At 32.4% G+C, this 12,880-nt stretch overlaps 2 protein-coding genes across 2 annotated transcripts in view; both read right to left on the minus strand.

Moving 5' to 3' along the window:
* Positions 1-4,240, minus strand: part of Smp_131200 (putative diacylglycerol kinase, zeta, iota) — a gene marked incomplete at both ends in the record, with an annotated part of 12,272 nt that extends 8,032 nt beyond the window's left edge. The window contains 2 exons of the mRNA XM_018798415.1: positions 282-397; positions 4,231-4,240. Of these exons, the coding sequence (XP_018653359.1) occupies positions 282-397; positions 4,231-4,240 (126 nt within the window). The remainder of the gene's footprint in view (positions 1-281; positions 398-4,230) is intronic.
* Positions 4,241-5,588: 1,348 nt separating this feature from the next.
* The window catches only part of Smp_131210 (hypothetical protein), a gene marked incomplete at both ends in the record, with an annotated part of 45,684 nt that continues 38,392 nt past the window's right edge, over positions 5,589-12,880 (minus strand). Inside the window, 2 exons of the mRNA XM_018798416.1 lie at positions 5,589-5,645; positions 9,933-9,998. Of these exons, the coding sequence (XP_018653360.1) occupies positions 5,589-5,645; positions 9,933-9,998 (123 nt within the window). The remainder of the gene's footprint in view (positions 5,646-9,932; positions 9,999-12,880) is intronic.

The raw sequence follows: 12,880 nt of genomic DNA on the forward strand, positions 1-12,880 counted from the left end.
TCGAGACTGGTAGGTCCTGGGTTCGAATCTCGCGAGAGCGGGTTCGTGGATGCGCACTGCTGAGGAGTCCCGTAATATTACGAAACGGCCGTCCAGTGCTTCCAGGTTTTCGATGGTGGTCTAGCCTCAATTGACTCATGATCTTAACTATAAAATATTTTCACTTGAATAAAAACAAACATTTGAATGACGTAATATTTATGAAAAAAAGATTACAGGAATGACAACAGCGTATACATAGATATATATAGATAGATAGATATAAAAGAAAAAAAACTTACTCTTTCAGTTAATTTAATAATCCAATCAGGTGGAACAATTAAATCTGAATATGATCCTAATGAACATGGTTCAGTTAAATAAGATTCACGAAAACAACTTGATTTATTATGATAACCTATTTTACACCATGTGCATTGAATTGTTATATATTCCTAATGAAATCAATCGAGGGGAGACAAAACGGAAAACAGACGGTAAATTTTATAGATGAAAAAAACACAACAACTTTGGTTTTTAAATTTATATAATAGTGTAACAATTTCAAATGAGACGATGCAGATGATTAGTACTTCAGTTGTATATTCATGGTACTGTTCAGTTCTTTAATCTAAATAGATTAATTGATGAGTTTTCATCATCATTCTTATTAATAATATTATCAGCATTTAATTGATGAAGTAGTAAGTTTTTTAGTTGTCATACAAATATTAAGTTAGTTTGTTGTAATGACATCATTTGTGGTCAGTTATCATCATAGGTTTGTTTGCCTTCGATTATTTTTTTATCAAAGCTGGATACCCTGTTCCGTTGGCCAACGACCATCATTTTGATCGATCTTTTTGAATGGTTTGTGTTATATCCTAGTGAAGAACAAAGTACGGGTAACTTCCGGGACCTATTAATGGACGACTATATATATATATTGTTATTGTTTAACTATTGGATAACTAGATTGTGTATATGTATATTCATCTTGTTATAAGCTTCATTTTGATCTATGAATTATCACTGTACGATATACTGTTCCTAAATTATACTCAGTTTATCGATTACCGTCTCCAACGTTCACCGCCAAATTTGGCTTGATTTTTTACAAATATTATTTTCTATCTTCTGTTGTGATGCGGGCTGTTTGACTGTTATATAAACCGAGTATGCTTGAAATAAATGATTCGCATAGTAGAAGCTGCATTTGGTGTTCTGCACTCAACTGGAAGGGCCAGGCGAACAAAGGACCAATTAGGGCGCTAGTCTGCTCATACTGGTGGAACGCCATTGATTTGGCACAGTGCTAAGATTGGGGAATGAACCACATGATAAAAAGCTGGGCATAAAATCATAACAAATTGGAGACGGCCTTTTTAAATTCATAACAAATTCAATATTTATTAGGTGTAAGTGATTGAATAATTTAATTTTTGTTCGTAGGAATTTTATTCAGTTTTTCATGATTAACCAACATAAACTATAGAATCACAAACATATAAGAAGTTATGTACATCTATTTTGTGTTTTCCCAATAATAACATATAGACCTATTCCTAAATTAATAAAGGAGGCCTGTTTGAATATCTGGGTTACCTGTTTCTGTCATCTAGATATTTCAACAAATTATCTGTCTTTTGTTTGTTTCAACAGATCATTATGTCAATTAATTACACAAGCTATTCAGATGAGTTTGTAAAAAGTTCACGACCTTTCACTGTACAAGTTAAGAAAGGGCACAATTAGAGACATTGTGGTTGCTGACAATATTCATCAAAAAAGAATATGCATCAATCAGATGTCAATTCCTAAACTGCTAACATTTAACTGACGACTACTCAATATTTATCGTCAGAATCAATCAAGAAACAAAAAAAGACGTAAAGTTGTTGAAATACTTTGCACTCAGAATTCCATATTGTACCAGAAATATAATAATGATAAATAATGAAATAAATGGATAGAAATCGCAAAACATCCCAACTGTTATATTTCATAACTAATGTTCTTAAACAATCTTTCATTGTTTACTGTAAAAAAGAATAACAACAAGTATATTAATCATTTTGTTTTGTAAAATCTTTTCAAATGATAAACAATACCAATGATAATATTACTTACTTTAGAAGAAAATCCTAATATTGATTGTAAAGACTAAAAAGGAAATCAATATAAAGTAGAATGATATCAAAGCTAGTAATAGAAAACAATGTATTTATTATTAGAAGGGGGGTTTTGTGAAGATCTAGTGAGAAGCAATGACCAGTGAAGTTCAACCAGGTCTGTTGTGAGATATCAACTCACTGAAGACAATGGTTAATGGTTTCTCAACTTCGTGGATCGGTTGAAGTTAGACATTAACATTGTTGGATGCCAGCTCAGTGGTCTATAGGTTAAGTGCTCTGGAGAGAGACTGGTAGGTCCTGGGTTGGAATCTCGCTAGGCGAGGTCGTCGATGCCCACTGCTGAAGAGTCCCACAATGGGACGAAACGGCCATCCAGTGCTTCCAGGTTTTCCTTGGTGGTCTAGCTTCAATTAACTCATGATTTAAACTATTTAAAAATGCATGTATTATTAATATTATTGTTATTACTATTAAAATAAAAAGTGATTCTCTGTAACAATAATGTAAAATGAAGTTAAGTTTATATTTCCCTCTATCTACCTATACCTATTTTGAGAAACAATATACAGTTCAAATGACGTTAGTACCAAGAATAATAAAAAAAAAAACAACAGCCGACAACGTCAGTATTGTAAAAGAAAAAAAACTAAATAAACAGCGGTTTAAAAACCGAAAAACAAAAAATGCATTCAACTCATCCATAAAACAATATATAAATATACATACATACATACATCCAAATAGGTAGGTATGTTTCTTTTTTTTTTCATAAAGAAATGAGACAATTTAATTTATTTCTTTAAAAGACAAAAAAAAGTCAAGTGTTCCCGTTTTTTTTAATTTTTTAGTTTATCTATTACGTAATCAAGCAATAAATACTTGAAGCAATGACGTACATTGGTAGAAAACATAAGTTTATTTTATGATGGTATGATTGAAATGATGTTTTATAGATGAAAATTTAATGACTAGTAGGAAAAGTATGTATTTATATATATTTCTCTATCCCCCCAAGTTACCAAACTACATTATTAAGATGATAAGAAATTAATAAAATGGATAATAAAGGAAGTAAACTAATGTTGTAGTAGTCATATGAATGAGAAAGACTAAACATTAAGACTGTGGTTCATAACTATAGAATGAATAAGGTATCTAGGAAGGACTATCGGGACTCAAAACCTTGACAAAGAGTAACAGCATCTGAACCAATGTGAAAAATATTATGAAATGTCATATGAAGTCTCCAACCACCCAAACAGGTAGTCTTCATCTACCGACATAGTCAAGGCCAACAGTCAATGATTTTATAGACTGATGACATGTGCTAGTTTGAACGTTCCAAGTTTTATTTCAACCTTTACTAACTAATATTACCCATCATGGTAGGCGGCGGTTTGATAAGTATATAACCTAAGCACCAATATACTTTCACACAATGTTCTAAAGTCTATCTTATCAAATCACACATTTCAAAAGAACACAGAATAAATAAAAAATTTGAGGATCTATAACCATATTGTGGTGTGTTCTACTCATGTCGACTGATATTAGTATATAATACCGATCACAAGTAGAATGCCTAGCATCAGAAGCTTGGGAAGATTGGATCAATCAGAACAGGAACAGATAGTAAATGTTCTAGAACTGAAGGAACAATGAATGTTGAGATAATTGGTGAAGGATTTGTAAATGAAATATTGAATGTATAGTTTTTACAAGCAAAGATGGATAATGGCTAGTAGTGGAATTCAGGACATGCGTTCCACCCTATTTGGGACTTGTCAGAGACTGACCAGTTACAGTCCTAAGCATCAATTGAAAGATTCAAACAAATAATACTAAGTATAGTTTTTACGTTTACCAAAGAACTCTATAATTTTCCTATTGAAATACATTGTTTGTTCCCCTCGTATGTTCTCGTTCATAAAAGTCTGAAAGATTTTATCACACAGCAATCTAATAAATTGGTCAAATTTCTATCTTTTTAAATAAAAAGACTAATTGTATTCATTGTGATATTCTCAACCATTTCAGTTTTGAAAATAAACAATAAAAAGAATAAGTAGAAGAAATTGAACCAAAAACAAAAAGAAACTAAAAAAAAATCGCATACCTTTCCACATTGTTTACATTTTTTATTTTGCTTTCTTCGTTTAATCCAATGATGTGTCGTATACTTTATAAAGAAAACAAAAAACACAAAAAGGAAATTAATGATGAATTATTTACACGGTAACTATATATATATATATATATATATATATATATATATAAAGAGCGAGAGAGAGGGAGAGAGTGGGAGGGGGCAAAGAGGGGGAGGGAGAGAGAAAGAGGGGTAAACAAGATAAATTTCTAAAAATAAATTGTTATTTAACCTTTTTTCATTATGATAAATTGCGTTTATGAAAAATGGTCAATAAGATGTGGTTACTTTATACAAAAAAAGGAACATTAAACTGCAAAAGAAGAACTTTGTTTGTACTTGAAGGTTCAATGAACAATGGTTAATCAAATTATAATCATTAAAAAGAAAAGAGGCATTAGACTTTGTTAGTTTGAAACCCTTTTAAGTTAGATTTATCGAAATGAACTGCAATTATATTAAAATCTAATTAAAGGTTAATGTTAATTTCGATCAATTAATAAAATACTTTATAAATTATTTAAAGTTAAAAGATAATCGATTAAGTGCTCCGACGGGAAGGTGGTAGGTCCTGGCTTTGAATCCCGCGGGTGCGGAATCGTGGATGCGCACTGATAGGACGAAACGGCCATCCAGTGCTTCCAGGTTTTCCATGGTGGTCTAGCTTCAATTGACTCATGATTTCAACTATGAAAATATTGAAATATCCACAAAAACCCCTTTTGATCTAAAAGATAATTGTTTAAATTATGATTTAATATAAGAACTGTAGGGTATAATGTAAGGACCCTTTTGTAGAGGATACAAATGTAGGATCTGTTAAAATCGTCCGCCCCTAAATATCTTATTAATGTCTCCAGAAATGCAAAAAATGTCAAGAATTTTTCATTCTATTAACATTAAAAAAACGTTCCCAAAAATATCTTGAATAATGAATGGTTATATGTCAAATCATGACTGAATAATTACTTATTTGTTACCAAAGTTGAAATATTTCCAGAAGTTTCTAACTGGGTAAGGCCATTTGTAAACCTACAAATAAATTTATTTGGTGTACATAAATTAAGCTTGAAGTAAGTTTTCCATTCTTATTTCTCGCCTTTTTTTAATATTCGGTTCATGTATAGCAATGGTGCGGGGATATAGGAAGTGGGTTGGTAATCAGTATAAAGGGTTCAAGTAGAGATATGTTAGAATCCAAAACTATACAGGGAATCGAACTCAAAACATACAGGGCTACATGATATTCATGTTAATTTTAGACTACCGAGTTTAACGTCTATGGTTCAAATCTTTAATTTCAGTCAATTTCCAATATAGATCGAAGATTATTCAGTTCCATAACTGATAAGTATTTTATTTCGAATAACTATGATCTCTATGAACTACAATGAGTCAATCAAACTTCATGATTACATTACAAATCTAGCAACTCGTAAATAAAATAACATGATTCAAAGTTATTATCATTTTTCTATGAACCAACAAAACGTCAATCATTGATAATATTTACTCTGACTTTATTATCTCCTAAACCTATGTCTACTTTGATTCACTTGATTAGTACGTCACCTCATTTGTTATTTATTGTCGAATCAATTTTGTAATGCAATCTTTTCTAGCCTCCTATAGACATATATTTTCCATATTACTATATATACGAATGTACAGCTTAAGTAAATGATTTCGTCGAAAAGAAAATTTTCTTCGCTGAATTCTCTTTTTCTGATTCACTTAGTATTGTTTGTTTGAATCTTCCCATTGATGTTTAGGATTGCAACTGGTCACTCTCTTATTGGCATATGTGAATACTGTGAGTATTGCCCCGATATAGACTTAATTCACAAGCATTCTGAGCAAAGATGGATAGTGGCTAGTAGTGGAATCCAGTTTGACGCGCGTCTCGTCCTATTTGTGACCGGTCAGCTGGATGTACCTGTATCTCAGAAATGATGTTCACCAGTTGCAGTCCTAAACATCAATGGGAAGGTTCAAAGAAACAATACTAAGTGAATTTAAACTTTACCCCATTGCACAAGCAAGTGGCTATCAGGACTCAGTGGTTGAATGGATAACGCGATGGCGTTTGAAGCGAAAGTTACTTGGTTCGAGTTCCAGAGTGAACATCAACTGTGAGATGCAGGTACATGCAGCTGACGAGTCCCAAATAGGACGAAACTAGCCTCCTAGATTCCACTGATGACCACGATCCATCTTTGGTTAATATGTCTATTTTGATTTGTATGTAGCTTCAAACCTTTTTTATAGAGAAAAATGTCACTCAGGGGATGCTTAATAACATATACTACTTAAATATGTAATATATTTTGACATCTTTTTATGGCTCAGTTTAAGTCACTTCTTCAGAGAATAAATAAACAAATCAAAATTAATCCAAGTTTAAATAGTCCAATGTTGTACTACTATTTATTTATAACAATCTGCCTAATGATCAATTTATTCAAAATTATCAAGTCAAATCTTGGTAATGATAGTTGTTTATGTTTTTCATACAAAAATAGTACGTTTGTCATTGATTCCAAGTTTGGATTGCTCACATTTACAACAGTAACTACAACAATAACAGTAGATGAAGAGATAAAGTGTTACTCTTTGAGTGAGCATACGTAAGCAACTAATCCCTATAGAGAAGTATCATTCATAGATTGTAAATTTAATGACATTGTCAACAATCCAATTGTAATGATGATATAGACATAATGGAGATAATACATGATAAACATAATTTGTTTATTAATTATAGGAAACAACTAATATCAATGAAATTTGTCAAGTCAATAAACTTGATAGCTAGAATGTATTTGACAATCATACTATAATGACTGATAAATTGATGTGTATGTGAATGAAAGTGAGCTTTTTTTTCATAAAAAAACACTACTTATAAAAGGTAGTCTATCGGTTTAAGTGACTCTGGCGCTAGACTGGTGGGTCCTGGGTTCGAATCTCGCGAGGCGGGATCGTGGATGCTCACTTCTGAGGAGTCCCATTATAGGACGAGTTGGTCGTCCAGTGCTTCTAGGTTTTCCGTGGTGGTCTAGTTTCAATTGACTCATGCTTTCAACTATGATAATATATTGTTTTGTAAAGTAAATTTATGGATTCTTATTTTATTTTGATTTAAACAATTGACAACATATTTTGGTACACTTGAAATAGTTTGTTCTCTTTTCATCTCTTGTTATATCGGATGTTTACATTATGTTTAGTGTTGTGATGAGCGTTGTTGGAAATCTGATTCTGATACACGGTGTGATACGCGCTAATCCCTCTCACAATTGACTACTTGAGAAAGTGTATTGGGCTACCGAATAAAAATGCACAAATTCATATATGTATCACTGTAATCCTTAGGCAATCGATCTACTTCTTAGCCAATGAAATGCACTTGTACTTTAGGTCACTTCTGAACGATTGACCTTCATATTGGCTCATCATATCAACTAGCAATAATTCATTAGTATACAATTCAGCAATTTATTAACGAGTATATGTGTGACCAGATTGTTTAGTGCAAATACATCACTTTTTTCAGATTAACTTCGTCTTCTCATTTTTCTACCGAAATTTATCAAAGGTATTAGCTCCTTTAAATTCATTAAAAGCTGTGACTGGAAAATTTAAGGCTGATATAGAAAAGACATAAATAATTAAGCAAATATGTATATGTATGAATACATTATGTAAACAGAAAGCAGTTGTGAATGTCTAACTTCAATCGACCCACCATCTCGAACAACTCTTCATCCATTGTTTGAGGTGGATAACTGTCTCCACCGACATGGAGTAGACTCCATCGACCGGTTGAATTTAGACACCAACACCGTTAAATGCCGACTCAGTGGTTTAAAAGTTAAGTGTTTGTGTGCGAAACCGAAGGTCGTTGGTTCGAGTCTCGTGTGCGGGACTGTGGGTGGACACTGGTGAGATGTCCTATACTAGTACGAAACAATTTTCCAATGCTTTGAGGTTTTCAATAATGTTCTAGCTTAGATCGATTCGTGAATTCAATCGTTAAACTTATCTGAAACTATTAAGTTAACTCTTGATATTATTGTGAATGATTGAATAAGACATATACAAGGCTCTATCTAGACTCAAAGCTTTGCAAGTCAAGCGTTTGCGTGAGACAGGAAGTCCTTAGTCTGATCACCTGAGGTGTGTTCGTAGAAGCGCACTTCTGAGGACTATCCTACGAGGACGAAACCGAAGTAAAAAAAAGTTTTTCACAGTTGTTGACTAGTTAATATCAGTTCATGATTTAAACTATGGATGTTTTACTATTTCCATATTTATATATACAGCATTTTAAGGTTCATCAGCTTAAAAATAGTTCTTCTCAACAAGTAAGATCAGTTAAGAAAATGAGATACGTATCACTGATAACATAGGTTGGTTGTCAAGTTATCAGTTGTCGGCTGGAGTTTATAATTCGCATGTCAGTTGAAATTTACCCATAGATTTAAACGTAAAGCTGTCTCGATTGGGCCTAAATGTTCTTTGCTCATTCCATGTAGTAATAAAGGTTGAGAATTGCTTAGTAACCTAAAAACTAGATACTTATATTATGTTCTCTGCTTTCCAATGATCACTTAGTTGATTCGGACAAGTAGCCAAAAAAACATTTTGAAAAAAATATAGCTTGAACGAAAAAACGTGTTTCATCTCTATTGACTCTTCATTATAACCTGACACTAATATATAGTTTTGCCTATGAATATGAAATCAATACCAATGAGACGCTGGTGAGTATACTAACCAAATAATAAAAATAATAAACTGGAAAAAAATCGGTTGACTAATTAAGAAATAGTAAACTCCGTTTAACTTTCTCGATATTTTCAGAAACCGTGTTTTAGTCATATTGGAAGCTGTAAAATACATCACTGTATCCACTAAACGTTTGTACCCCTTTTCTCCTTATTTCTCTCTTCTCTGGTCATTTAGCTTGTAGTGCCGTGTTTCGATAACCGTTATAATTCTAATCTTAATGGTGCGTAAAATCAGAAGACAAAGGAAAGCAGCATCTACAGTTTATTGTCGAATAACTCAGGTCAAAAAAGCTAACAACACCTGAGCGAATATTAACGAGCGAGTGAACAGGCGAACAAGCGAAGGAACGAAGGAACGAATAGCAAGCAATTACATGGGTAATTTATAGTCAGATTTAATAACGGCACAGCAAAACAAAACAAAGGCTGATAATAATATTTGCATGCATACATATATGGGGAGGAGTATGAGTCATTGAATGATATTTAAACAGCCAACATTTTGGATAGAGTGTCATGTGCTCTAGTGGCATAACAGTGCAAAGAATATGCAAATTGTTACTATCCAAATGACGATGTCTGTTATGTAAGTTAATAAAAAGGGCTTAACCAAAATTGACTATAATCGAAATTGATTGTAGGATGGTTGCTATAAGCTCAAGTCAGATGTAACCTTTCATCAACCTTGTTTTTTATGTAATCATTTAGAATCATTAACAGATTATTTGCTTAAAATTATGGTCACACCTATTCATTCTCTATCCTCATTATTCGATAAACTATTCAGACTCATTTCCACAGTGAACTAATCTTCATAAACTTCATTTATTTGAGGAGAGAAACATATAGAGAAAGAATGAAAAAGATATAATCACTTACAGTTTTTTCAGTACGATAATCATGAATAAATGCTTCACGAAATGTCGGTCTACAAGATACCTGAACCTATAAAGAAAATACAAATAAAGAATGAAGTTATACAAAGAATAAATAAGTACATAGTATTAGCCTGACTTAAGTCAAATTGACGTAACTGGACTAAAACTATGGATAGCTCTTAAGAAAAGATCTTTTTTGCCCATATTGAAATGTACACTTTATAGGGAACATGATCTGAGTCCCAATTTGGTCATATGAATAGTTGTTGTCAAAATATACATCCTGTCTATCCTTGTATGTAATACATGACTTAATCCGCGCTGGTGAATAACGGAGTTAAATAAGTAAAATACGAGAATGGATTTTAAATACATATATTTTGTACATTCGTTGATCTGGACAGGAAATCAGAGTGATGAAGCGGATAGAGGAGAGCAAAGCGAAAATCACACGCATTGGAGATGGCGGATGATCAAGAGTTAATCAATATTTATACTCCGATAAAAGTAAATGACAGACATGTGATAAATAGGATAAGAAGTGTACACATACATATGCTCATATAAAAAATAGTCAGGGTAAATAAGTGAATAATTAACAAGGTGAAAACATGACTCATGATGGATAGGTAAATTGGCTTGTCCAGAAGCTAGAATAAGGGTATATGGGCTTAACATAGCGACGGACACTACAACTCCTTTTAGGTTCACTTACCTTATATCTAATGTGTTAATGAGTATATTATATAGTAAAGAAATATATATGAGTTGTATTAACAGTTGAATATATAGATCTAGTAAATGGTGATACGGTATTATCGGGTTACTTTAATGTTTCGAAATTTAATCAAAGGTGTCACGGAGATGCTGGTACGGATTTTATTCGTCCGAGAAACGTTAAAGAAAGACATTAATATTTATATTTAAGGAAAAACGTTATAGAAGTATTATGAAATATTAGATGACTAGTAATAATCAGTAGGAATTCATGTATCTACTTTCCATGCCATTTGGCACTTGTCAACGAGGTTTACCTATTATTTTTGGGGACTAAAAAAGTATAGCATTGGTTATTGATCAATAGAGTGTATATAAATATATGTGTGTGGGGTGTGAGCCAGATTTCCCCCATAGCAATGAAAAATGGTTGATTAAGATTAGGCAAACCAGATTCCAGCTGAAGAAAAAAATTAGGAAAAGACGTTGGAAGTGGATAGGACATACATTAGAGAAATCACCCGACCGCATCACGAGGCAATCCCTAACTTGGAATCCAGAAGGGAAGCGGAAAAGAGGAAGGCCAAAGAACACATTAAGCCGGGAAATAGAAGCAGATATGGAAAGAATTAATTGTAACTGGAAAGAACTGGAAAAAATTGCCCAGGACAGAGTTGGACGGAGAATGTTAGTGAGCGGCCTTTGCTCCTTCACCAGGGGTAACAAGCGTAATTAAGTAAGTAAAGTGCACAACTGAATGTAAACTCGGTAGTTTGAAACTTAACTACTCAATGATGATAGAACTGAAGATTTTTGACTAAATTCCTTATAAGGATCATCGACACATACTTCAGTGGAATCTTACACTAGAACGTAACAATTATCCAGTATCTCCAGTAATTACCGACCAACATGTTTTTCTAAAGTTGAATTTATTTTGTTCTCTTTTCGTTTTATTTCAAATGAACAATTAATGGTTACCATTCTAATTGTATCTACATAGTTTAAATGTTTATTAATTGTGTAAAACATTCAAATAATTCATAAATGTATTACATAATGTGATTAGGTTTTAATTATTTTTCTTTTCATTTGGTTCAGTATGGATGGTTGGTTTGAAAAAAGGTTAGCACCATTAAAATAAATAGAAAATATAATGATTACTAAAGTATAAATAAAACAAAAAAAGGTTGTGTTCAACCGACAATGAAAGAAGAAAATTAGTATACATTGAGAAATGTTTTTCATAATTTTAATAGTTGAGAACAGGAATCAATTGAAGTTAGACTACCAGAGAAAACCTGGAAGCACTAGATGGCCATTTCGTCCTATTGTGAGGCTCATCAGCAATGCACATCCATGATAACACCTCGCAAGATTCGAAACCAGGACCTATTAGTCTCGCGCGTGAGAGCCTAATCACTAGACCACTGAGCTGGTATCCAACGGTGTTATTATTTAACTTCAACCAAACCACGAAATTGAGTGACACATCAACCAATGTCTTCAGTGAGTTGTTATCTCACAACAGACCTGGTTGAACTCCACTGGTCACTGCTTCTCACTAGAACTATAGGAAATACCTCATTAATCCAGTCACTAGTGAGCATATGTTGATTAATATCAGAAGGGGTTTTATAGTAAAATGAATATTCAAAGAGATGTATTATAAAGTATGGAAAAAAGTCCATTTCTTTGAATCAATTAAAAATAATATTCTGTCTATAAAGTACATAACAAAAAGAACAGAGTAAGTACAACATACAAATTACTCATAATTATTATCATCTTAAAATAGCCTTAACAATAAAAGTTACTAATGAGCTGTTAACTACAATTGAATGGATTGAAGTAAGGATATTTATTTGTTAACAGTTGTGATGCAATGATAATGATCAGTCACTATGGAAAAGTATAGTAATTTATTGATAAATAGACTTTAGAGTGTAATGATAAAAGGTTCGGAAAATTAGACGGAATGAATTTTAAAGTAAATAAGAATAATATATTTCGTAAAATCTCAACGAATGAATTTAAAGTAAATCCAATGTTTTGCATGGCAATCTGGTAGGTATATATATATACCTAGTTTAGACAGTTTTAACGCTGATTAGATGACCTATTCAGTATACAATGAACCGGAGAACCATGTACCTATTTATATTTGATAATTTCGATCTTTCATTATATATTCCGTTAATAAAGCTTGAACCAAATTGCCATGCAAAACGT

This window comes from Schistosoma mansoni, chromosome 6, assembly GCF_000237925.1.
Source record: "Schistosoma mansoni strain Puerto Rico chromosome 6, complete genome".
Classification (NCBI taxonomy): domain Eukaryota; kingdom Metazoa; phylum Platyhelminthes; class Trematoda; order Strigeidida; family Schistosomatidae; genus Schistosoma; species Schistosoma mansoni.